General features: G+C 38.6%; 3 protein-coding genes across 6 annotated transcripts; 2 read left to right on the forward strand and 1 right to left on the reverse strand.

The window, feature by feature from the left end:
• Positions 1 to 75: 75 nt before the first annotated feature.
• strada (STE20 related adaptor alpha) lies at positions 76 to 10,464 on the forward strand. 4 transcript variants are annotated; one of them, XM_073813956.1, is made up of 13 exons: positions 89 to 206; positions 645 to 705; positions 859 to 916; positions 2,501 to 2,529; positions 6,272 to 6,374; positions 6,496 to 6,617; positions 6,725 to 6,833; positions 6,928 to 7,051; positions 7,667 to 7,838; positions 7,954 to 8,058; positions 8,137 to 8,390; positions 8,488 to 8,530; positions 9,543 to 10,464. In XM_073813956.1, exons 2-13 carry the CDS (start codon positions 694 to 696, stop codon positions 9,696 to 9,698), a joined length of 1,287 nt encoding a protein of 428 aa, XP_073670057.1. In that variant the 5' UTR covers positions 89 to 206; positions 645 to 693; the 3' UTR covers positions 9,699 to 10,464. The 4 variants fall into 4 exon arrangements, with proteins under 4 accessions (XP_073670058.1, XP_073670057.1, XP_065133761.1 ...); XM_065277689.2 differs by having other exon boundaries at positions 102 to 206; positions 671 to 705; XM_073813957.1 differs by lacking the exons at positions 8,488 to 8,530; positions 9,543 to 10,464 and having other exon boundaries at positions 76 to 206; positions 644 to 705; positions 8,137 to 8,397.
• Positions 10,465 to 10,620: 156 nt separating this feature from the next.
• rnf113a (ring finger protein 113A) lies at positions 10,621 to 14,205 on the reverse strand. Its single transcript, XM_065277704.2, has 10 exons — positions 13,774 to 14,205; positions 13,537 to 13,613; positions 13,134 to 13,232; positions 12,815 to 12,922; positions 12,574 to 12,683; positions 12,369 to 12,475; positions 11,352 to 11,441; positions 11,180 to 11,273; positions 10,884 to 10,990; positions 10,621 to 10,800 (listed from the first exon to the last, which is right to left on the reverse strand). Exons 1-10 carry the CDS (start codon positions 13,874 to 13,876, stop codon positions 10,733 to 10,735), a joined length of 963 nt encoding a protein of 320 aa, XP_065133776.1. The 5' UTR covers positions 13,877 to 14,205; the 3' UTR covers positions 10,621 to 10,732.
• A 434-nt stretch (positions 14,206 to 14,639) lies between these two features.
• Positions 14,640 to 24,375, forward strand: snrnp70 (small nuclear ribonucleoprotein 70 (U1)). The gene is made up of 10 exons (XM_065277674.2): positions 14,640 to 15,153; positions 15,658 to 15,811; positions 15,956 to 16,018; positions 16,497 to 16,551; positions 17,525 to 17,589; positions 17,687 to 17,749; positions 17,838 to 17,919; positions 22,189 to 22,290; positions 22,603 to 22,702; positions 22,782 to 24,375. Exons 2-10 carry the CDS (start codon positions 15,665 to 15,667, stop codon positions 23,596 to 23,598), a joined length of 1,494 nt encoding a protein of 497 aa, XP_065133746.1. The 5' UTR covers positions 14,640 to 15,153; positions 15,658 to 15,664; the 3' UTR covers positions 23,599 to 24,375.
• Positions 24,376 to 24,433: the final 58 nt, after the last annotated feature.

The following is a 24,433-nucleotide window of genomic DNA, read 5'->3' on the forward strand; positions in this document are numbered from 1 at the left end:
CTTCATGCGGCTCGCACGCCTATTGGCTCAACCAACCTCGAGGCCAATAGCAAAGGAGAACACCGAAGCTTCAACCACAGTCGTCCAATCAGCGACCGCACCCAGCCCACTGCACGGGAAGAAACACGGTAGATGCTGCAGTGTTGGTGATACATGCATTTTTTTAGGTTTAGTTAAATAACCTCAACGTAAGATAGTAGCAGAGGGTGAGTTAAACGATTGTTCTCTTAAGTTACATATACAGGTAAACTGGATTTTTGCGCTATAGGCTTTTTCAATTGAAAACGTGCAAGTAGCTGTTTGCTAACTGAAATGTACAGCACTAGTCTGTAAGCTTGCATGTCACACTAAATAAAAATCTTATATATCTGTTTCTAACTTGGCACACTTATTTTTGATTTTCTTTAAACACATAGTGATTAAGACAAATCCTTTTTGATTTCAATCAGTGTGCCTTTATAAATATTTAACTGCTCCATTAATGTATATTTATTTTTAGTAGCCAGTTTGTCAGGAGGAAGTTTTAATCTTTTAACAATTTCATTTGTTGTTTGCAGTAAGCTAAATGAAAATATATTTTAGTGATTAGTAACTGTTTGAATCATAATAACTGTTTTATAGTTAATTTTTTACCATCTTACAGTTTTTATCCTTGCTGTGTTTTTGAAAGTATTGTCCTCATCTTCAGGATCCATGTCTTTTTTGGTAGGTAAACTTAAACGCATTACTTTGTTCTCAGATGAATTTTGCTTATTATTATATTAAACACAACTTAATGAAGATGCATTGTATAAAATGCATAACGTTTGCGGGTATAAAATTAATGTGTACATACATTTAACTTATTTTATCTTTTAGCGTTGGGTGTCAGAGAAACTCAGTGTGGAAAGCCTGAGGGATCTGGATCTATTTGGAGGTGAGTTTAATAGTCCAGCATCTCATGTCGCTGTGCTTGTGGCAGCTCTTTCAGCAAACCTCACCTGCCTGAGCTAATTTCACCTAAGCCAAGGTGAATGTGAAGGGGAGTCCTATAAACTCATGCTGTCACGTTTAGTTTTTATAATACACTCATATTGCAATATGCTAAGATCTGCATCATTCTGAGAGACAATTGGCCAATCTTATATACATCATACTACTTATAATGGACATGAATCCCCCTCATAGTCAAGTATGCAGGCCCATAGCAAATAAAGATCTCTACTGTACGTCTGCCCATGATCACAATCGAGCAATAATATGGCTTGCAGATGAAATATTCTGCTCATTTTTTGTTTTGCTTGTGCTCAAGCTTATTTGAAAGGTTTTGTAATATGTGAGTTTAATATTGTCAAGCTCTGTGAATTTTTGTTTTAGATGTTTTGCTGTGAGGCACTGCGGTTTCCCCATAATTAAAGTGCAGCATATCTGTCATGGTGAATAATGATTGTCATAACATCAGATTCTGTATGTCCTTGTTTCTTTTTCATGTGGTGATGCATCTGTATGTAAGGCTGGCTGTGGTGCTGTGTTATTGCTCTGATGTAGTGTTATTGCTAGGCATTGACAGATTGCTTTTATGAGGTAACTGACTGCTGAGACACTGCAATCTAACAGTTTATTTGTCAGGATAAATTATTTTTATTTTTAAACAGTCAGATTTAAGTTTGCATTCTGTTCAGTCCACAGCAGAAATATCACTAGTAGAAGTATTACCAGATATTAAGGGAATATTTCCCTAAGTTGCAATAAATACTCTTATAATGCATGGTAAAATTCCAGACTGTAGTGGTACAGACAACAGGAATCATCTGTCTTTGTAATATCAATACAAAGTTGTGCATAAACAATCCAAAGCTTAGCTCTTGCTAATACAGTTTGTTTCGTTTGTATTTTTTGTGGCATTAAAGTTATGCTATATGACCAGTGAATACTAGATGTTACCTAACATCTGTAGTTTTTAAAAGTTGCCTTTCCCTAAACTGATGGACAATTCATTGGCCATTGTGGCATTCCTCTGCTTATTTGCTTGCATTCATTCCACTGTTGTCCCATCACTGCCAAGCTGGTGCATGTTACTTTATGCCTGCTGTGAAGACACATTACTTGCTTTTTGGCTGCTGTGTGTTCCTATTGCATTGTGTAAAAAGGAGATGATAAGCAAGACTGTTTCATTTTAAAATAGGTCAATTAGCTTAATAATTTCTGTCGGTTTCTGTGTTTTATTATAAATGCAAGAAAGTAGAATAAAGTGTTATAGTCAGTATGCTAAATGCTATTACATTATAATATATGTGGTTTATTTTTATATAGCTTGACTGAGTAGTCTTGGATAAATTGGATAAAAAATGTCAAATCTGATTCAATTACAAAGAAGGTTAAAAAGAGTGCAGTTAATAAGCCTGTGTGTCGGAAATCAAAAAATGTTCCAATGAGGTGTATTGTCAAAACCACTTTAAAGCAAGATTATTTGTTTGTATGTGTGTCTTTTGCGTCATTTACATTGGTTTCTCTACGGAAGAGCAAATTCAGGCAAGCCCACTAAGTAAAGTAAGTGCGGTAAATCATAAAGCTTTTCCATCTGCCAGTTGGTGTGTGTGAGCATGTATGATGGCGTGTGCTCGTGTAAATGTTACAGATGTCAAATTAATGGTCCGTATGTACTTTCATGTGTGCGCAGTTGAATACATCCCCGTGTTTGTGTGCATGTACTCATCGTGCTGCTGTGACACTCATTTCTCATTTCTCCTCACCTGGGGGTTCGGGGGGGAAGCACTTGTTTAAATGTGAACAGGAAATATGAGCTTCCAGGAAAACTCTGGGTTGAAAGCAGTTTATTGTTATACAGGAGTCCAAGTAAAAGCCTGGGCTTCAGTTTACCAGTAATGCAACCTTTCATATAATTTATTAAAAGGCTTTATTATGGAACAGATGTATTCACCCATCAATGAAAATTCCATTAATATCTACTAGGGCTGTTCCGAATACCATTTTTTGAGCTTCGAAGCTCTAGTAGAAATAAAATCGAATATTCGAAGCTTCGGAAGGAGGGGCTGAACATATTTTTCTCTTTAATAAATGCAGGAATCTCTGTGTGTGTGTGTGTATGTGTGTGTCTGTCTGTCTACAGTTTTATTATATGGCGGATGTGTTGCTGCGGACCCAAGGAAGTGTAGTGCCTTTTTTTCGTGCAATATGGACATGTGACACGTTTAGAATTAATAAACTTTAAAAATACTACAGAACAGCGCAAGCGAACAAACAAACATTCCCGTATCAGAAATTAGCAGCACAGTAATTACTGACAACGTAAAGGGTAGGCTATTTAAATAAAACAACGAAAATAAATGAACGAAGTTCAACAAACTGTAATAAAAAGGTAGCATATAAAATCAAGTTTATTTACTAACACTTACACCATCCAATATGCTTTTTTCATCAGCAGAACAATAAAGAAGATATTTTGCAGAAACCCCAGAGCTCCGTCATGCAAGTCAACCGATCCGCACACTTTAAGAGCTAAAGCATATATATCCAATACAAAAGTAATCCCCCATAACTCTGTGTGACATATTGACGTCTTGTGAAGCAAATCAATCAGTTTTTGCATGAAACTGAACGTTATTTACAACACTATTAGCGTGAATGCCAAAGCAGGAAGCGCGCTTTCCGTTTGAGGCGATCTCTTCCACTGGTGGCGTTTGGTGGTTGTTGGCTATGGATGTTGGTCTCTCTGCGCCACCTACAGAGCGGGAGCGTGAAGCGCACTTCCTGCTTGGCAAAAGCTCTGCATTAACGCTGAAAAATATTTATAAATATAATCGAATCTCAAAACTGAAAATCGAATGTCAACCCACGGAACGAATATTCGAATATTCGAATTTTCTGGTCCAGCCCTAATATCTACAGTACTCATCCTCATGTTGTTTAAAACCCTGAAAGTCTGGTTTGTTTGAGGGCGAATAGATGATGACAGAAATGTCATTTTTTGGGTGACTTGTCCCTTTAAGGATAAAGAAAAGAGATATTCAGTCAAGATGAGGGAGTATCTTTTAATGCTTTTGTTGTGTACTTTAATGGTTTATTATGCATAATTATGGTTTACCTACAACTTCTTTGGGCCTAATGTATTTTTGTATTGGTTTCTTTACCGCTACTTCTCTCTCACCTCACAGATTAGCTGAAACGTACATTAATGTGAGAAATGGGCAAGTGTAACTCTATTGTAAATTTACCAAGTATCTACCTACTACTTGATTTACTCATTGTGAAGATGTCAGGTACCAACACCAATAATGATGATGTCACTGGTCACCTAAGCATGTCAGGTGGGATTGATCTTCATTGTGTTTTGGAAACACATGGGCTCATCCCATCAGTGCCTGGGCTTGCTGTGCTGTTCACATGAATGGTTGAACACTTGAGAGGACATAAAATATTTTGCCTTATGTATAACCATAGATTTGCAAGATCTCCATTGGCAGATATTGATAGATGTGAGTAGTACAATCACATGTAACTTTTATTGAGATCATGCTTATCTATGATTAAATGTAATACAGTGGCACAGTATTGTAAATATTTGGTGCTTTTGTCATTTGCAAATCAGCTAAGTTTGTGACGCAACTCCTCTCTGTCTTGTACTGAGTTTTAGATTAGTTGGACTGAATCTTATATTAGTAAAATATGTGCCATTTCTCAGTACTTGATTTGTGTGAGTGTCAGAAAAGCTTTGCAATGGCTGGGATTTCTTAGTGTATGCACAGTAAAATCCCTTTCCGTCTTCAAAGCCAGCTCTTGCTTTGTGCTGTTGGTCTGTCAACAGTGATATCATTGTGTTTGTGATTATACTGTATGTCGATAATCTTGTTTTACTAAAACTGTCTGTGATTACATTGACGTTCATAATATATCATTGACGTTCAATATAACATGTTAAAACATTAGGTCCCCAAATACCGTAATGCATTTGAAAGAGACTAACTTACACTTACACTTTCTTGTCCTGTCAAAGATTAATGTAAAGTCTCATACAAAGTATACTGTTTCACTTAAATGACAATTAAACTCCCTACCACACTGTTGTATGGGGACCCCAAAAGGTATTTCGACTCTTAAGCCACACTTTAATCAGAAATAACTGTACTTCCATGGTTATTTTTGCATGGATGCATATATAAATAGAAATATAATACACAGGTGTTCTAGCAGACAGACCACCTTTCAGTTCGTCTTATGCCTGCTTCAGACTACACAATCTTTTTGTCTTTTACCATAATCACTGTGTCAGACTATGCTATTTTGGCCCTCAAAAAAACAAAAACAAATGTAGGTACTGTGGACAAGAAACATGCCAGACTACACGGTGTCTACATGATGTCATTGAGTTTATTTATAAGTTTATTTGACTAAGTTTGGGACTTTTAGTCAGGTGCGACTTATATGTCAAAATTAATTCATATGAACCAAGAGAAACCATTACCGTCTACAGCCGCGAGAGTCCGCTCTATGCTGCTCCTGTATTTATGTAATTCAACGGATTCAGTGATGCGGAATGACTTCAGGACCTTTTTTTTACTTGGTTTGGCTTGTCGTGTTAATTTAGCCTTTTTAGCCTCCTAGGCATGTTTGATATACTATTGTGTTCAGTGAAAAAAAATGGTATTGTTACGTTAACATGTACGGACACTTATTCAGCCTGCTGTTCTGTGTGCCATTGTTTAGTTGAATAACTTGACTTTCCAGATTAAATGTCTGTTTTTCAGCTTGGATTTTGTGAAATCATTTTCTAAATAAAAGCGACGTATAGTCCAGTGCGACTTCATCTATATGTTTTTTCCTCTTCAAAATGCATTTTTGACTAATTTGCGACTTATACTCCGGAGCGACATTTAGTCCGGAAAATATGGTAATTGAATATCGGTCTAAGCACACACATTTTTTTTTATCATTGCATCCCTAATTTTAAGTGCGGCTTAAGCATCCAGATACTTTCTTGGGGCACATAATTATAACTAAGTATCCACAAACCACTCACACATTTGCACCTCCAGTGAACTGACAGGGTTCACCAGCCACAGCCTCATATGTCTAATACTGTATAAATTGTGTTAAAAAAAGATTTTATCATATTGAATGAGTAATAGAAATGGTGTGTGACCTGGTCAGTTTGCAGGTGTATTTATTTAACCTGACTGTAAAGCAAATCTGAAGAAGTTGCTCTGTAAGCATTTTTACAGTCCACACTCCGCAGTGTCGGGCACTTGACTAATGACTTTGTTTATTGGCTTAGGCCCATGAGGACAGTCAAGAGTCTCTGAACCCTCTTCCACACAGGGACACCATGGAAAGCTTTGTACCAGACAGCAGCGCTTATGAGTTGCTCACTGTCATAGGTGAGTTGCAAGCTACCACAGCATTAGAACAGAAATTTGACAAGGTTTTCTACAGTCCTCCAACAGGTTTACAATCACAACAAACATCTGAATGTGCATTTTTTTTTCTGTGCGTGTGTAGGTCGGGGTTTGGAGGACTTAATGACGGTTAACCTGTCCATATACAAACCTACGAGGCAGCATGTGGCTATCCGACGTATTGACCTGGACTCCTGTACAAATGACATGGTCAATTACTTACAGGTCTGTTGTCTCAATCTTTCCATGTTTCTTTTTTTTACATTTATGAAAAATACAAAACCTGATGTACTGTATACAAATTGTAATGTTTTTTTTTTTCTTTTTTTAAGGGTGAACTCCATGTCTCCAAACTGTTCCACCACCCCTGCATTCTCCCATACAGAAGTGTCTTTATTGCTGAGAATGAACTGTGGGTGATTACGCCCTTCATGGCCTATGGTTAGCTGAAATATATTAAGTATATATATTTATTACTATGGCAATTAATGCAAAATCGACATTTATTTGTATTTATCTTTACCTTTTCTGTCAGGATCAGCACGTGACTTAATCAGCACGCATTTTACTGATGGTTTGAATGAACCAACAATTGCTTACATACTGCTGGGTGTTCTGAGAGCATTGGAGTATATACATCAGATGGGCTATGTTCACCGGTGAGGAGTTCACTTAAACACATACACTCACAGAAAATTAAGAATCAGAAAAGGTCTGAATACCTCTGACGTCAGCCGGAAATTTGACGCTACCTACCAATTTTGAAAGATTTTGCTCACAATGCAATGCTAACAGGAGTTAACTTGCAGGCTGCGAGTCTGAAGCGGGGGGAATTATGATAATGTCAGTCTTGTCTACATCACCAATCACAGGAAGTCAACTGTTGCCTAAAATCTGTGTGTTTGTTGTAGTCCAAGAAAAGGGATTTACGTTGGAGACGATAACTCGCGTCATCGTTTACGTATGCACCTTTTGCATATCGTTAAAATGTACTAATACACACTTACAGACCAAAGGAAATGTAAAATCGTGAATCGGACCATTGGTGCTCTTTAAGACAGATTTTTTTGTCTGCTTTTTGAACGACTTTATGTACTATAGGCGGTGCTTGAGAAACCTGATAAATCTGCACATCCCATGTAAACACAGTTTTCTGCATAGCCAGTTTATTGATTTGCATGTAAACTTATGAAAAACGGTTACTATAATAAGCAGATTTTTGATAGTCATCCGCTTATTCGTTGCTAACTAATTGTTTTATTGTGTGTTCACAGGAGTGTGAAGGCAAGTCACATCCTTATTTCAGCAGATGGACATGTGTATCTGTCTGGTCTTAGGAGTATCTTTAGCTTGATCCGTCATGGTCAGAGAGCACGTGTTGTCCATGATTTTCCCCAGTACAGTGTTAAAGTATTACCTTGGCTCAGTCCAGAGGTTTTGCAGCAGGTACATTTTATATATCATCGTCTGTTTCATTCAGACAGGTGTATAACTTCTTACACCTGCATATTAAGGTTGTTAAAAGTTGTGTTTCTGATGTTATCTGTTTTAATTTATGCAGAATCTTCAGGGGTATGACTTTCGTTCGGATATTTACAGTTTGGGAATCACAGCATGTGAGCTAGCTAATGGACACGTGCCCTTTAAGGACATGCCTGCAACTCAGGTAAGGCAAACACTTCAATTTAAATCTTTTGTCCTTTACTTCACAATCGTTCATCGACCTTCTGTCTGTGTGCTTTAGATGTTGTTAGAAAAATTGAACGGTACAGTGCCCTGCCTGTTAGACACCACCACCATCCCACCTGAAGAACTAAGCATGAAGCCATCTCGCTCAGGGGCTGACTCTGGGATCTGCGAGGGCCCTGCTGCTGGTGGAGCTCGCCACACTAATGGAGAGCCCTCGTCGGCTTCAGGGGGAAATCCTTACAGTCGGACCTTCAGCTCACACTTTCATGGCTTTGTGGAACTTTGTCTACAGAGAGACCCTGAGAAAAGGTATTGAGGGAACAACTGTTTGTGGTTTATAAAGGTTTAAAGCAACATGAGGATGAGTTAATAATTCATTAATGAACTTTCTTATGTCTCACTACAGACCTTCTGCCAGCACTCTGATAGGCCATTCCTTCTTCAAACAGGTGGGTTATTACACCTATTGGGTGATATACAGTATTTTTTACCCTGTCTGTGAAATAATAGATAAATGCAAAAGGGTGATTCTCACGAAATCCAGATTTAGAAGGTGTCCACCATCAGATTTTTTTAAAATATAAGATTAAGGTCTGAACTTACTATAATCATTATTTTAAGAGGATTTTAAAAAATGTTTCCTATCGAATTTTAAATTTTTTTTTAGATTATCTTTATCAAAAATTATCATTACCGCAACATGATATTAAATTAAATGTATGTATTTACAAACTCATGTTTCGGTAATGAGAACTAAACGGGTACAATGACAAACTAAATGTCAACTTTTATCTGGAGAGAAAAAATAAGAACTGCTTACCTGGTAGCCATCTTGAGTGTCACAGTCAATTATGTCCCTTCCACAAATGTTTTTTGAAAATGTTCGTTCGTTGAGGGCTTAAACAATGATTGAAAATTGTTGCGGAGGATACCACATGTTTCTTTACTGTAAATGTTTATAGTATAACATGCACTGAAGCTTTATATTTTTAAGATTTTTTAATTATAAATATTTCTATGTCAAAGAACCCAAATCCAGTCATGGACACATTGTGGTAATGAAAATGTTCCCCTTAAATGTGGAAAAACAACAAAATTTGTTTGTATGTCATTTGAAATCGTGTGCACAATAGTACATGAAGAGATGTTTGTAACTGTATGCTTCTTATTGTGATACTCTTATTTTGCATTTACTTTTTTTATCAAAATGTTTCATGACACCCCATAAGTCTAATTTCGTGAGAATCACCCAAAATCTTAATTATGAAATAATGATCATTAAAGTTTAATTTTAGTCTTTGACAAGACCTTATTCAGTCAATATTAAACATCAATGTTGTATTATATTTTCACAGAATGGTCTTTACATTGTGTAAGATCATTTTCTGTGTAAATCAGTAACTCACTAAAAATGACTTTAGCTGGAAATTAACAGACTGGGTGTGCAAATCTAAATTTCAGATAAAGCGCAGACCATCTGAGGCTCTTCCTGAGCTACTGCGTCCAGTTTCACCGATTAGCAGCATACAGTGCATCCAACCTCAGGACTCCCCTACTGGGCTGGCCAGCCTGGAGTCTGACCTCAGCCAGCTGGATGTTGATGACTGGGACTTCTGACACTGAATGGATATTATGATTTGATAAAAAGGGCTTCGAGGACTCTTAAAAGAAATGAAAAGCACTCTGTGAGAGACTGGGAAATTTGGATTAAGGGATAGAAAAGGAAAGGCTTGTGCTAATGTGAATGTGTTATATTCGTGTTAACCAAATTATTTTCAATGATGCTATAAGAGACTCTGGAATGTGTCTTGTTGTACTTGTGATTTGTGTATATCACTAAAACTACAAGAAGACTATTTTATACAGAGGAACTAAAAGCCAGCAGCTGCCATAGCCTTGCTAAGGCATTAAGACTGAAAGATGCATGAACTTGAAAGCCTTGAGGCATGCGCACCTCACTCATGCACACATTTTGGTTATTTTTTTTAGACTTCCCATGTCACAGTGGCGATCACTTGAGGCTACTGAAACACGTTTCGACTAAACTAACAAAACGTCATAAATGTCTGCTGTGAAACAGCAATACAATGTTCAAAACAGTTTTGGCCTATCAAGTAAAATCACTGTATTAGCCCAATGCAACATACAATGAACCCGGATTGAAATGGGTATAGCGAATAGGTATTGCGTGGTTCATAGTGGTACCACAAACACACTAGAAGACATGAATTTGTTTGATTTCTCCATTTTGTGCGGTCGCCTATTTATTAATATCAATTCTGTTGTATTTTTGCTAAAATTCATAGCTGTTCTTGGCATGTGTTACAAAAAGAAATACTTCAACTTACAAGTCTGTATATTTTGAGAATATTTACCAACTGGTCAAATAAAATGTTACAATTGTAAAAATGTCAGCACTTGTCACTCTTATGTAATATGTGTGCATGTTGGTTTTCTCTACAAACTGTTGTGTGGCATGTAGAGACAGCAGAGTGCTCGTTCAGATTTTGGGATGAGAAAGTAAACCAACACATTTTTACAACAAAACATGTACATGTTTATTTCAAAAGTTTTAAAAATTTACAGCTCGTGGAATCCTGAATGACTATTAAAAAATAAAATAAAGATGCAGGAGGGTAGGCTGTTTAGCTCTAGTCATCTTCATCTGAAGGAGGCTGGTCAGTGGCTGCCTGGTGTTTTTGAATCTTGGCCATGAGCTCTGCACAAAAACAAGAAAAAAATTGTAAAAGCTGATTGATATTTTATGGTTTTCAAATACAAAGTTTGTGGACAAATAAGTACCTTTGGCAGGATTAAAGACTCCATTGGTCTGCTGGTTACAAACGTAGCAGCGCTTAGATTTGCGATAATGCTGGAGAGCACAGCCTTCACAGAAGTAGTGCCGACACCTGTTAAACAAATTTGAAACTTTTACATTGAGAATGACATACTTGATCTGCAGACGAAGATGTATAACCATACGCAAATGCAACATTGAACAATTTGAATATGTTTATAAAGTGTGAGATTTTGGATGTAGTATAGAGTGAGTAGCAGCATTTGCAATTCAAAGTAGGCTTGCAATAATTTGGACTTACTTTGTAACAATGGGATTTTTGAAAGTGTTTCTGCAGATGAAACACTTAAAGGGAAAATCTTCCTCATCGCTGCTCACCTCATAGTTCTCATCATCTGTAAGGTAAACATGACATCATGGTACAAAAGAAGAAACTGTATGTTATGAATGCGGTGAACCTAAAGATGACTCACCATTCGCGCCATATCGTCCTTCATCAAGCTCTCGCTCGATCTGCCAGCCGTGCTTGTAATCCGAGCGGTCATGCAGAAACTTACAGCTGTCTAAAGACACAATAAAAATGATGTAAGTGCTACTGTAGTGTAGGTTAACACTCTCTGTCTATGGATGTTTACATCTTGTAGTAACATGCATCTCAAATGTCTCCAATGACCTATTGCAATCATAAGGGAGGGTCTCTAAACTACGACTTCACACATATGATCTATACTGCAAAAAGTCAAAACTAAAAAAGAAGGAATATTAATCATGAATTCTCCAGTGACCTCGGCTGTGTATTAATAAGCTCCCCTGTTCAGTAGTTAGGGCATTGATCAGGGAGTCAGCCATTTTAAGGGCTGTCTCAATCACAAAATCCTTCCGGTGCACTAGAAAGTTTGTTCCCTAAAATTCCCTCAATGCAACGCAAAAACAAACCAGTGAGCATTGATGGTCCTCATGTTCCCTTACCAAGAATTACGCAAGCTAACTCAATTCATGAAACAAGACAAAACTTTTAAAAAGGACAAACTTTGGTTTTGTTTTAATATAATTGCTAAAACGGAAGGGACCACAATCTACTTAATATTTCAATGTAATATTCCTCCAAATTATGCATGATATATAAGAGATCAATAAAAGTGTTTTTATAACATACTTTAAAAGTGTTTAAATAATAAGCAATTTATACCAGAGGTTAGAGCTGACCCTTGTGATCAAATTATCAAGTTGATGACAGTTGTTGATACCAAGTGTTAAATGGCTCTTTATGTTAAGAGACAGTGCCAATCACATTATTTACATAACAACAACTGCTGCTTGGTCAATAGGGAAGCTGATACCTTTCAACAGGACATCTATGGAGGATGCACTAAGAAATGCAAATGGTATTTTTTCAAGATGTACAGCACCCACCAGCAGAGGCTGAGTGTTAACATAAATGAAAATAATGATGAAACCAGTAGCTCTCTTCTTTTGTCTCCTTTACTTACCTCCAAACCCACAGAAACCAGTCTCTTTATAATCTTTACATATGTCAGGCTGGTAATCCCACCGCACCGTGGCTCTGAGGTGTTCAGGGGCTCTGATTGGTCCTTTTCTATAGAGTTCATAGCAAAGCCATAAATTGTGAATATTCACATTGTGACAACAAGCATGCACAGCTGCCTCTTTGACCACTATTAAATGTTGACTTACCTAACCATACCAGAGGAGGCGTTGCCCATGGTTGAATCTTTTGGTTTAATGAATTTGTGATAATTGTTGATGCCACGATAAATTTTATCGTCTTCTTTACCAGTTAGTTCCTACAAGAAATAAAATACAGAAATGCCACAGTAGGATGAAGAGACTATGCCTGGTGTGTCTGTTGCCTGTCAATGTCAATCATTATATAAATGTGGTATCAGCCACAGAGAATTACAATACTCTTTCTCACCTCTTGAATCTTCTGGCTCCGCTCAAAGATGGCTTGAGCATCTTTGTCCCTCTCTGTGTCTAACTCATAAACAGCAGTGGCGCCCATATCGTCTGGTCCCTCCGGTTTCTGCAACACATATACACAGACACTAACATTAGCAGGACAATAATAAAGGTTTAATAACAGACCAAAATGGTACTACAGCCATGTAAATCATAATAAATATCATTGTTATGTTCTTCATTCACGGTTAGTTATCAATCATGTCGAAATTATTATAAGAAAATGTAAATGTGACAAGCTTACTTTAAATATGGGAGATCTATCACAGACTTACCGCTGAGCGAGTAGACTTGTACGCCACAGTCACACTCTTTTCCCCTTTTTCTTCTTCACTTTCACTTGATGTAACTGCTTCCTTCTCAACTTTTTTTGTCTATAGTGTAAAAGATGAAGTAAACACAATTTGAGAGTTCATAGAAACAACGAGAAACTGTTGGTTCTAAACAGCACAACACAGTCACAGTCTGCAGCACACAGTTTGCAAACAGCACAACACAGTCATCAAATGAAACCTGTGCCACCAAGCCAATTCTGTTATTGAGCATTCCCTTACGAAAATTAACCATGGTTTTATTTTGGTAAAAGTGTAACAAACACTCGTGGCTTTAACGTAAACACCAGCTTCGTATAGGCTAACATAATCCAGATTTTACAAAACACGTGAAATACCAACATACTTTCTGAATCATGGGGTTGACAACGGCAGCTTTCTTCTTTCTGACCACAGCACATGCGTCCTCGTCGCTGCTTTTGTCTAAAAAAAAAAAAAGATAATAATAATGATTACCAGTAATCCGCTATGGTAAATGGTAAATGCAGTCTTTGACAACTCACGAGAGAGCTCGCATTACAAAATAAACAAAGCTGATCAGACAACATACGCGTTACCGACCATAAATACAAGGGCATAATACCTTTATCACTATCACTGGCATTTCTTTTGCGTGCAGAAAATTTCTTGTTTGATTTCTTAAACATAAACTTGCAGGTTGTTTTAGGTTCTTCAGACTCCGCCATCTTTAACCACACATGAAAACAAACCACTGAGTAAATGAGGCCAACTATACTTTACTCACAGTGCCTCCTATTGTTTAGGGGGAATTCATAAAAAAATCAGCGAACATATTCCATGCGTCTTTCTTTAATTCTTTAAACAGAACAGGCATAAAAGGTTTAAACTGTACTTTACTGTAAATCATGTACCATTTATTATGTAGTTTTTTAGTTATGCCAAAATGTATATTTGTTTGGGGGGGGTGAACTGGGGCCCTGTTGTGGAAACGGGTATATTGCGATTTCTTTTACTGTCTATGATTGCGATAAACCTGGGCAACATGAAAAACTATCAGGACTTTATTTCAAACATTAGACTTTAAATTGACTTCAGTACAGATTCATACGTAGTATTATTCCAATAGTTTATAGGGCGATTTATAGTCGTGCGTAGGTCCTACGGCGTAGCTACGGCGTAGGCTATCCGTATCCTGTGCGTAGCTCTGCGTAGCCTGACGCGCACCTCACAAAATTTCTAACAGCGCGTCGGCTCTACGCGGACCGTAAGCGCTGTGATTGGTCCACCAGAACCCCTCCCGTCAGGTAAAAAAACTGCGTCATAGGTATTTCCGTTTGAGACGGTGAAAACAAAGATGAGCCAAGTTGAGGAGTGATTAAACTCAAACTGAAACATAAGTCGCTGTTTATTTACTTCCATTATTGCTGGTCTTCTCAAATTATACACAACAAGTTGCTATTTTTTCTTCGTTTGTGGGTTAACTTGCTTAGCTTCTTCTTCTGTGACGACTTCTGCTGCTTCTGTGGTTACACGCGTGATTACTGCCAACCAGCGGTTTCGCGTGTGTTTGCACGTCGACGCGGACGGCGACGCACAAGTATAAATGAAAACCGACGCGGAACCTACGCCGTCGCTGCTACGCCGTAGGACCTACGCACGACTATAAATCGCCCTTATGTCTTTATACTCGAGAGACACGGACATTTCGTATGAAGAACCTTTATTTTGCATAAACTAACCACACCCATTCACTGTCGTGAATGGTCGCTATTCAAGCAAAGTGTCGTAAAGCACTGGTTTGCTTTACAGCCTCGCGCCATTTTAAGAAAGGATCAACTCGTTCTTCGTGACGAGAATACACGTTGTGCATAGCGTGGATAGGAATACATTTAAACTACTTGAAGGTTTTTGTAAATACATGCACGAAGAGTTCCAAAGGCACACGCAAAGGGGGTTTGGGCTAAAATTGGAGTTCTCCGTCAGAAGTGAATGAGACGCTGAGGTAACGTGAGACGGAAGGCCGCGCGGTGAAATGTTGCACATATCTGATCTCACGCACTGTTCAATTTCTGTTGATCCTAACCAGGATTTACTTTAGGTTTATAAATGTGTTTAACAATTTACAACAGTTGTGTAAAGTGTTTACATTGATTTAGTTTATAAGTTAAGATTTGGTACAGTGAAAAGAGTCTGTAGTCTAATTTGAATATATTGGGTGATGTTAGCACGCAGCTAACAGTGTTAGCTGGCACTGTTAGTATTACTGAAAGCAAGTTTATGAGGATTCCTTTGTACGTATTAATCGAAAGAGTTGTGCAGTACGCCACATTTTAAGGTTAACTGCATGTGGGGTAGATTTTAACAAGGTAGTTAAGTTTACTTTTCTTGAAGAATTTCTTAAAGTATCTGAACTCTCTTCACCCACCTCAACTTTACAGATTGCGCTAAATAAGGTTGTGCTGGAATGTTGAAGGAAAACCAATCGATGTTGCATTTTTTTTAATAGGTGAACAATGACTCAGTTTCTCCCCCCGAACCTGCTGGCATTGTTTGCCCCGCGGGATCCGATACCGTTCCTGCCCCAACTGGAGAAACTTCCTCATGAGAAACATCACAACCAACCGTACTGCGGAATTGCTCCGTTCATCCGGCATTTTGAGGTACGTAGAAACATTGATTTAAATGTATTTGAGCTTTAGTGCTATTTAAAAAGACAAAGTGCCGATATTTTCTACAATTCTAAACAGATTTGACTATTTGTGATATTGTGTTTTGGTTGTAATATAATTTGTATTGCTTGTCAGGACCCCAGAGATGCCCCACCACCCACAAGAGCGGAGACACGCGATGAAAGGATGGAAAGAAAGGTGAGGAAGCAATACAAATGCTTTGAGCTTGTATGGGGAAAGGACTGGTTATTTTGTAATGGTGTTATGTAGACTTTGCTAGTGCACTTTATGTAAGTCATTTACTGTTTTGCATCTGACAGACATTTAATATATTGGGTGTCTAACAATTAAACCCTTTGCACTGCTAATGCAATGTAGTTCAGCTAAAGGAACACAATGGAGTTATGACGAAAAGTGAAGAACTCTGATGCAAAACCCTCTGAAGTGCTTCTGACTTGTTTTCTTGTGTTAGCTTTTTTTTACAAACTGGTATTTCTGAATGGCCTGAGGCCAGGATTAAGTAGATTAGAAGTGAAAGTATTTGATAAAATACAATTTAATATGTGCTGAGAGCATTCGGTTAATATCATTATCGGCTTTTGCATTTGAGTTGCTCAATCATAAAGGCATCCATAAAATTCATGTTTGTAACACATTACTCCTATTTGAATTCCAGAGAAGGGAGAAGATGGAAAGGAGGCAAGGTCTTGTGGAAACCGAACTTAAGCTATGTAAGTATTGGAGTTATTAACAAGTGAGTTGCTATACATTTAGTTATTAAAGGTAGGGTAACACATTTTGAAAAATGCTAACGGTAGCCGCCTAGCAATGAAATCCCGATCCCACCCTCAAGTCAAATCGCCATTCAAAGTCACGCCTCTTTCCAAACACATGAACACGCACAGATCAGACGGTCACGTCTCATGTCTCATTCACCAGTGAGAAAACTTTGCAGTACAAAGTGATTAACACTTCCAAAATAACCAACATAAACAACTGGTTTACATCAGAATTAGTTTAAGCACACGTTCGATTGTGTAGACGTAGTAACTATATCGTTATGCTAATCCGGAAAACGAACACAAATTTCATAAGCAACACAACGTTTCATCAAAGTAGAATATCTGAATCCATCTCAATACAAACATATCGCGTACCTACCTTACCAAAATAAACAGTGCAACGACCCTTTCAGACCCTTTGCCTCCTGCAGCTGTATGCATCTCGTGGTAAAGCAGTAAAGTTACCGATGTTAATTTGGGTTTTTGCTCTTGCTGATCCAGGCAGTTTTTGCTGTTGTTGTTATAAAAGATGCATTTAGTTTTGTTGCTCCTGTGTAGGTTGTCAATTCAGCAGAAAAGTTTGCTGTTCCCGCTGTTTACAGACAGGGCGCACGTGAACGCGCCGATGACGTATGGTATCTGCGTGGACTCGCTGCGCGGTTGGAATTCAAATTACGCTTACGTATGAGGGACATAAAAGGAAACGTCCGTTCGGACCGAAATCTATGATTTGTTGAACATTTTTTGGTCCTACGCCTTTCACAGATGACATAAATTTTTACAAATACATTTAAACAACTTAACACAGTGATTGCTATCAGAATGTGAGGAGACTTTTAACCAGCATAACTAAAAATGTTTCAGGATCAAATCTGTTACCCTACCTTTAAAATCTTTTTGACCTTTTCATGTTTATCTGCAGGGGACCCACATAATGATGCTAATGCACAGGGAGATGCATTTAAGACCTTGTTTGTGGCTCGAGTCGTAAGTATTTTTGTTGTGTGTGTGCGCATGTTAGGTAGCAAGTCAAATATTGAGATCTATCTGTAAGCATTAAACATGCTGTATTTCTTTTATGCAGAATTATGACACCACAGAATCCAAGCTGCGTCGTGAGTTTGAAGTCTATGGTCCTATCAAACGGGTATGTTTTGTCAAGTGTGTTTCTTGCATATTTCTCCTGTCCATTTCTATTACACAGTTTCATCTTTGTATTTCTCTGAACGTATTAGATCTACATCGTGTACAACAAGAAAACCGGGAAACCCAGAGGCTACGCGTTTATTGAATACGAACACGAGAGAGACATGCATTGTGAGTAATTAAGACAACATTTTTTATTTTTTACAAAAATTAATGCAAGGTTTGGAAAATTACACCTTTCATCTTCGTATCTGTTAGCAGACTAAAGTTGTCCAAGAGCATTTTTTTTTTTTTTTTAACCATACAAACTTACTCAAATTTTATTAACATTAGTGGTTACAAAAGTGTCCACAGTCCATCTTATTCATTTTTCTTCAGTGACCACAAATGGGTCACAGTTTAACACGGTGTCCACAGGGCTCCAGACTAACTTTTTTCACTAGGAGCACAGTGGCCCCCAACTGAAACTTTTAGGGGCGCAACCAGGAAATTTAGGTGCACATATCGTAAATCAACTGGCTAACCAAATATTCACATTTCTACTAAGTAAAACACTGTATTACTAATAAATACTTTGATGATAGATGCAGAAAGTACAATGTGCTGTTTTAAATTCAGTGTCACATCACAAAAAAGGTCAAATTTACTGGTCGCACATGTGCGACTGGATGTAAAATTTAGTGGCACACACTCAAATTTTGGTGGCAGTCTGGAGCCCTGGTCCAATAAATGAAGTTGTATGCTGAACAAAATATAAATGACAGCATTTAACTCCATAAGTTTCTGAACTTCATTTGTGCTTGTGTGTGTGGATGACAGCCTGTCAATCCTATCCATGTCTGTGTGTTGTATATTCCTGTTTTTTTACCCCTGTGTGTGTATGTGTTGCATCTGGCATAAGTGTGATGGTGCTGCACATTGTGTGAGGAAGTTGGGGGGAGGAGCGAAGTGTGGCTGTGCGTAGCCCAACATACATTCTGATGAATGTTGCCACTCTATGGCATCTCTATAATATTTAGGCAGTGTGACATAGCAGAGTGTGTTTCCGGCTGGAGCGGTGATGGTAAGCTAAAGGCTAAGGCCATCTCTAGTGAAAAGGTGACCTGTTTACTACACACCTGTTCATGTTTGGAGCACAAACAACATAATTTGATATATAAGCTTTATTCAAACCTCAGTTCAAGAAGGGATTTCATGACTGAAGTATTGCAGAGCGAGTCAATGCTATTTATTAATTATATGTTGTTCTCATTGCTACTGCAGCCGCCTATCTCTGATGGCTATTGGCCAGAGCTGGCTTGCAGATCATGATGATGGTTTTGATACATCTACACCCTACTACCACAGCTCAGTATATGGTTGGTATGATGGGTTTGTATGATGGGTAAGATTTCTTTACACCCTCATCTAATTTTAGGTTGATAGGCGACCCAAATCATTTTTCATCTACCGCAACTTAGGGCCAAGTTATAGGGCTGCCAGTTGTCATTGAACGTGGACAGTCTTCGTGAGTTTGAGCCTGTAATCTTTTCTATTAAAGCCATAGTACTTATACTAGTAAGAGTGTGCACTGCAATTCAGACTTAACTTGGATTGTAAAGTGCATGTTTGCAAATGTGGCTCCTGTGAAATTGAATTTGGCAATATACTTATGTTTTGCAGCCAGTGTTGTGCATTGACGGAGTTCTAAGAGCGCAGTAGATGGATAATCTACATTTGTATGCAAAACTCTTCTCCCACTAAAATTGTAGTGGTACATTTTTTATTTGGTTGTTAGGTCTGACATCATAACTTCCGGGTCCAAACGCTTCTATGAGATGCCTTAAGCAAACAACAAACTATATTAATATAAACTTGTATATTGGGGTGCACTCGTACTATCCAAACCGATTGGTTTGGTTAATCGCACCCTGGCCTGCTTGCAGAGATGCGTTCGAGCACGGAACACGCAGTGTGAACACAAATCGCGCCTGAACGAGAATTAAAAGGAGAGACGTCAATTGCACAACCACTTACCTTCGTTTGACACCGTAAAACCTTCTGATGCGTGCAGCAGGGATACGTGAACGTCTGAACTGCACGCACGGCAGACCAACTAAGCAATATGATGGCATGTGAGAGGGCTGTGTGTCATCGCCCACCAAACGATTCTGAATAAAAACAGACTTAACACTGGAACCCATCGTAACGTTAAGAAGAGCGTTTTACTTACAAAACAATCGCATCCTAATGACGAAAGTGTGCCCGGACTCAGATCGATAAAAGTACAGTGTGAGTGCGTGCTTCTGGGGGAGTAGGGGGAGAGGACAAACTGCTGGGGTACGGTTTGGTTTGGATAGCGTGAGGGGATGCTTGGACCCGGAAATGGTATTTTTACATAGTCACTTAAGCGGATATGGTTAGACGTGCATGATGTCATCAGTTACTGATGTCGGACATGCATGGAGTAAGGTAAAGTCGTGGTATCAAATATACAGTAACACTGTTTCTAAGTTAAAGTAATTGGAATTGGCTTTAATAGAATAGATTAACCAAGGCTTTGACTATAAAAAAAAAAAATCATTCCAATAACACAATTCCATAATATATAAAAGCGTTTTCCTGTACTTAACAGCTCCGTTCAGTTCTAGAGTTCCTTTATTCGGCATTTGAATCCACAGGAGGAACGTTACATTCTATCAGTTAGCTTTCCGTTTAGCTATACATCCCTATATTAGGATCAGCTCAATGGAAGTAACCTTTTCCACATCCAAACTTTTTTCCTAGGGTACAACTCGGGTAGGCTTATTACATTTGCTGGTAAAGCACCCAAAAAAGCAACATAATTGGACTCTACCGTTTTAACATCCTTTAAATAGTATAAACATTAATATTAGTTTCATGATAAATGAAAGCAGATTTGTTTGAGAGGGTGGTTGGTAAGGCCCTCTGTTAACTGACAGCAGTTAAATAAAGCTGAGGGTGGTTGGTAAGGCCCTCTTGTTGGATAAATAAGCTGAGGGTGGTTGGTAAGGCCCTCTAGTTGAGTTATGGTGGTCTGAGGGTTGTTGGTAAGGCCCTCTGGTTGAGACGTTAGTACAGGTGTATGTAAAAGCACTTGGGGGTTCGTTGGTAAGACCCTCGTGGTTGGTTTCAACTGGACTTCATGTGCAGACCAGAGTAGCTTCGTGGATTTCATCAAATCCCTTGTTGAAGAATTGGATCCCTTGGTTCAAGGTTGCCCAAGTTTGTATTTTTTCCGAGTATCCAATTTACTGAGAGACATTTTAATTCGAGGCAGCTGGATTCGCCAGGCGACGTTTTCGTGGGGGTTTTCCATCAAGGAAGTCCATCCTTGGCCAGGTGTTTATGGTAAGATAGCATCTTCAGGTAATGTGGTAAAATTAAGGTAATGATCAAACTCTTCAGGGCTTAGACTGTAGAAGAGAGACCCAAGGATATTTGCCAGTCTCGTCTTAACGTCTTCCTTAAATGAATTTGCTAGAAAACCTGTACTTCTAGCATAGTAAAAGTTTGAAGTATTTTTTCCTTTTTGTATTGTAATGTGTGTGAATGAATGAATGGTCTTTTACTGCGCTGTGTAATGCTCAGAAAGTTTGTATGAATGTGAATGTCCGTCTGAGTGGGACTGGAGAATGGAGTGGGAGGGTGGTGGCTCCTAGCCTAAATGCTTCACTAAGTGCCTTTTATAATAAAGATTTTGTGGATCACCTGCAAAATTTCAAGATGACATTGATACAGGGTTTAATTGCCATATGTACAACGACTGCGCTTGTTTTGGTGATCCATGTCATCACTGGTAAAAGTACTTTTTCTTTTTGCCTACATTGGATAACAGCGTTCCAGTGCATTTTTCACCATGTTACTTTCTACATATTTGTAATGGTTATAGAGTTCATTAGTGCCACTAGTTAAACTAACTATCTTAGCCTTGACACACTTGTGTAAAATGGTGTCTCTGGAGTATATGCAAGTGGACTTGCATAAAACCAAGCATTTGATGTTCTTTTGCTAAATTTGAACTCAGTCTTGAATGCAGTCTTATTACAGTCTGTGTTTAAGCATTTTTGCTGTAAACCTATGCAAAGTTATAGGTAAGAGAGGATATAAAGTGGTTTTAGTTGTAAATGTAACTCAACAAAACTGCACCCCCAGCCAAAATGAATTTCTAAATAGCCTTTTTATTATTATTTTTTAAACTGATGGCAACGTTGTTGATTTGTCCTGATATGTTATCCATTCTGAGGTAAGCGTGTACCTTTAAATGGCTTTTAATGTTTTGAATGGAGTTCATCTCAGGTTCAAGGTATGTAGCAGGCAATACTGTTGTGTGTGTGTGTTTTGTTTCTGATTGTCCTCCTTTTTTTCTCCCATTCTTTTTTTCCCCTTTCATCCCTCTATCTCTTTTTTTCTTTATTGCTCATCTATCAATTTCTATAGCTGCCTACAAGCATGCAGATGGTAAAAAGATAGATGGACGTCGAGTACTTGTTGATGTTGAAAGAGGACGAACAGTCAAAGGATGGCGCCCTCGTCGACTCGGTAAGCTTTTCCTTTTATGTATAGGTTGTTAAATGATTAAGTATGAAGGACGGTGTTGTTCAGATGTGTTTTTATTGAAATAAAGGCCACATTTTTGTAAAAAGGCTTGATATCGTTTATTTGAAAAATCGTTGTATTACTTGATTGTAATAACTAGTATTTAAACCAAACCAAGTTTTTGTAAAGATTTCTTGTTTGCTCTAATCTTAAACCTTATTTGTCACTGATCCATCTCCCTGCTGTCTATTTATAAAAAGTATCAGTGGCTTGAGAAGTGCAACAGTTTTTTTCAAAACCTATTTGACTGTTCAGGTGGAGGTCTTGGTGGTACAAGAAGAGGAGGAGCAGATGTCAACATCAAGCATTCTGGCAGAGATGACACTTCCCGCTATGATGACAGACCAATTGGAAGGTATGTTTGAATTGCTTTGTATGCAAATCTTTTTTTTTTTTGCAATCACAAGCTAATCTGCTTTTCTTTTACCCTGCAGTGATCGCGACCGGGATCGTGGTGAACGAAGGGAGCGCAGCCGTGAGCGTGACCGAGACAAGGACCGTGAACGAAGGCGCACTCGTTCTCGAGAAAGACGCAGACATACCAGGTCTCGCGAGCGTGACAGGGTCCCTGCGGTTCCAGGAGAGGAAACTACGGCCCCCAGCCGACGTCGAGACAGAGAAAGGGAGAGAGGTGCTGCTGGGGACAGTAGAGAAAGGAGTAGGGATCGGGATAGAGATAGAGAACGCAAGAGAAGAAGCAGGAGCAGGGACAGAAAAAGAGAGCGGGAGAGAGGGAAGGGTGCAGATGGAGGTGAAGGCGTTGGCGGGCTAACTGATGGCATGATTCCAGAAGGCGGAGAAAGGGGCATGGAAGATGCCTTGGGTGGTGAACCAGGACGGGCTGAAGAAGGAGGGCCAGAGGGGGAGGAGACTAGGGGACGAGGTGACAGAGACAAAGACAAGGAGAGAGATCGAGACAGAAAGCGCAGTCACAGAGATAAAGACAGAGACAGGGATCGGGATCGGGATAGAAGGCGAGACCGGGACAGAGATCGGGAACATAAGCGTGACCGCGGCGATCGGGACCGTGGGGAACGAAGGGAAGATAGACACGTGTCCTCCTCGGGCGATCAAGAGGGTTTGGGCAATGGTGGTGAAGAAGGTGAGGAACAAGTGCCACCACAATCAGAGGAAGGTTCACAGGATGGGATGCGGATGATGATGATGGATCAGGATTCAATGCAGTCAGGAGAGGGCTATGCCTCCAATGAGAATGGGTACAGGCTGGAGGGCCAGGGGGATGAGTACTAAAGGTGCCAGAGAAGTGTATGATGTAGTTGTAATGTTTATTTGATTCATAAATATTCTCCCTCTCAACCATTATTTAATCCCTCCTCCAGCCTCGCTTACACTTTGTGCACAGTGTGTGTGAGTTATACTGTACCACAAACAACTATTACTGACTTTGTGTCTCCCTGCTTAGAAGCATCATTTTGTTAAAATAAAAAGATAATGTAGTTGTACTGTGAGCTTTTTATTTTGTACCCAATTGAATTGAACTATTCATGATTCACTAAATAACTAGCCATAAAATGCATTTAATATTACTCCCCTTCATCAGCTAGGTGATTGAACTGCTGGGATGAAATCTCTTTACTGAAGCACTCAGTATTTTATTACAGAGATTATTCAGTACGGGATGGGTTATTATCAAGTGATTGTTTAGTACTGTGATGTCCATTTTCATAGCCATATGTTGACTACAGGAGCAATTTCTTGGTTTAAAACATCTATACAAAAATGTTTTTGTACCCGTTTTTCCCCATTTCTTAGAAAATAATTTTTTTTACTTTGTAAATTTGTTTTATATTGGTCCAGACTGTGACTACTGTAAATTCCACGGTGATCCATAATTTTTCTTTAGTTGTAAGTGTAAAAGTTGACAGAAGTGTCTTTTTAAAATGGGAATGTTTGCCATGGGTTCGTGAAAATTGCTCTTACTTTAATTTTTTCTTTTTTTTTTGAGCCCATTTCTCTGGTTGTTTTGGTTTGCTTTTCATTCTTGAATAAATGTTTTTTATTGCTAAAGTTTCACTGCTTCATTCTTTACCTCTATTGACTGATAGCGCCTCTGACGTAGATCGTT

The sequence above is a fragment of the Paramisgurnus dabryanus genome, chromosome 3 (genome assembly GCF_030506205.2).
Source record: "Paramisgurnus dabryanus chromosome 3, PD_genome_1.1, whole genome shotgun sequence".
In the NCBI taxonomy this organism is placed as follows: domain Eukaryota; kingdom Metazoa; phylum Chordata; class Actinopteri; order Cypriniformes; family Cobitidae; genus Paramisgurnus; species Paramisgurnus dabryanus.

Excerpts from the sequence above, each read along its gene's own strand:
- strada (XM_073813956.1), top strand. Across the intron at positions 7,839-7,953 it reads GTCCAGAGGTTTTGCAGCAG|AATCTTCAGGGGTATGACTT; the intron begins GTACATTTTATA and ends TAATTTATGCAG. Across the intron at positions 8,059-8,136 it reads AGGACATGCCTGCAACTCAG|ATGTTGTTAGAAAAATTGAA; the intron begins GTAAGGCAAACA and ends TGTGTGCTTTAG.
- rnf113a (XM_065277704.2), bottom strand. The coding sequence starts at position 13,876 with ATGGCGGAGTCTGAAGAACCTAAAACAACCTGCAAGTTTATGTTTAAG. Across the intron at positions 12,684-12,814 it reads GGAGCCAGAAGATTCAAGAG|GAACTAACTGGTAAAGAAGA; the intron begins GTGAGAAAGAGT and ends TATTTCTTGTAG. Across the intron at positions 10,801-10,883 it reads AGTCTTTAATCCTGCCAAAG|AGCTCATGGCCAAGATTCAA; the intron begins GTACTTATTTGT and ends GTTTTTGTGCAG.
- snrnp70 (XM_065277674.2), top strand. The coding sequence starts at position 15,665 with ATGACTCAGTTTCTCCCCCCGAACCTGCTGGCATTGTTTGCCCCGCGG. Across the intron at positions 15,812-15,955 it reads CGTTCATCCGGCATTTTGAG|GACCCCAGAGATGCCCCACC; the intron begins GTACGTAGAAAC and ends ATTGCTTGTCAG. Across the intron at positions 22,703-22,781 it reads GATGACAGACCAATTGGAAG|TGATCGCGACCGGGATCGTG; the intron begins GTATGTTTGAAT and ends TTTACCCTGCAG.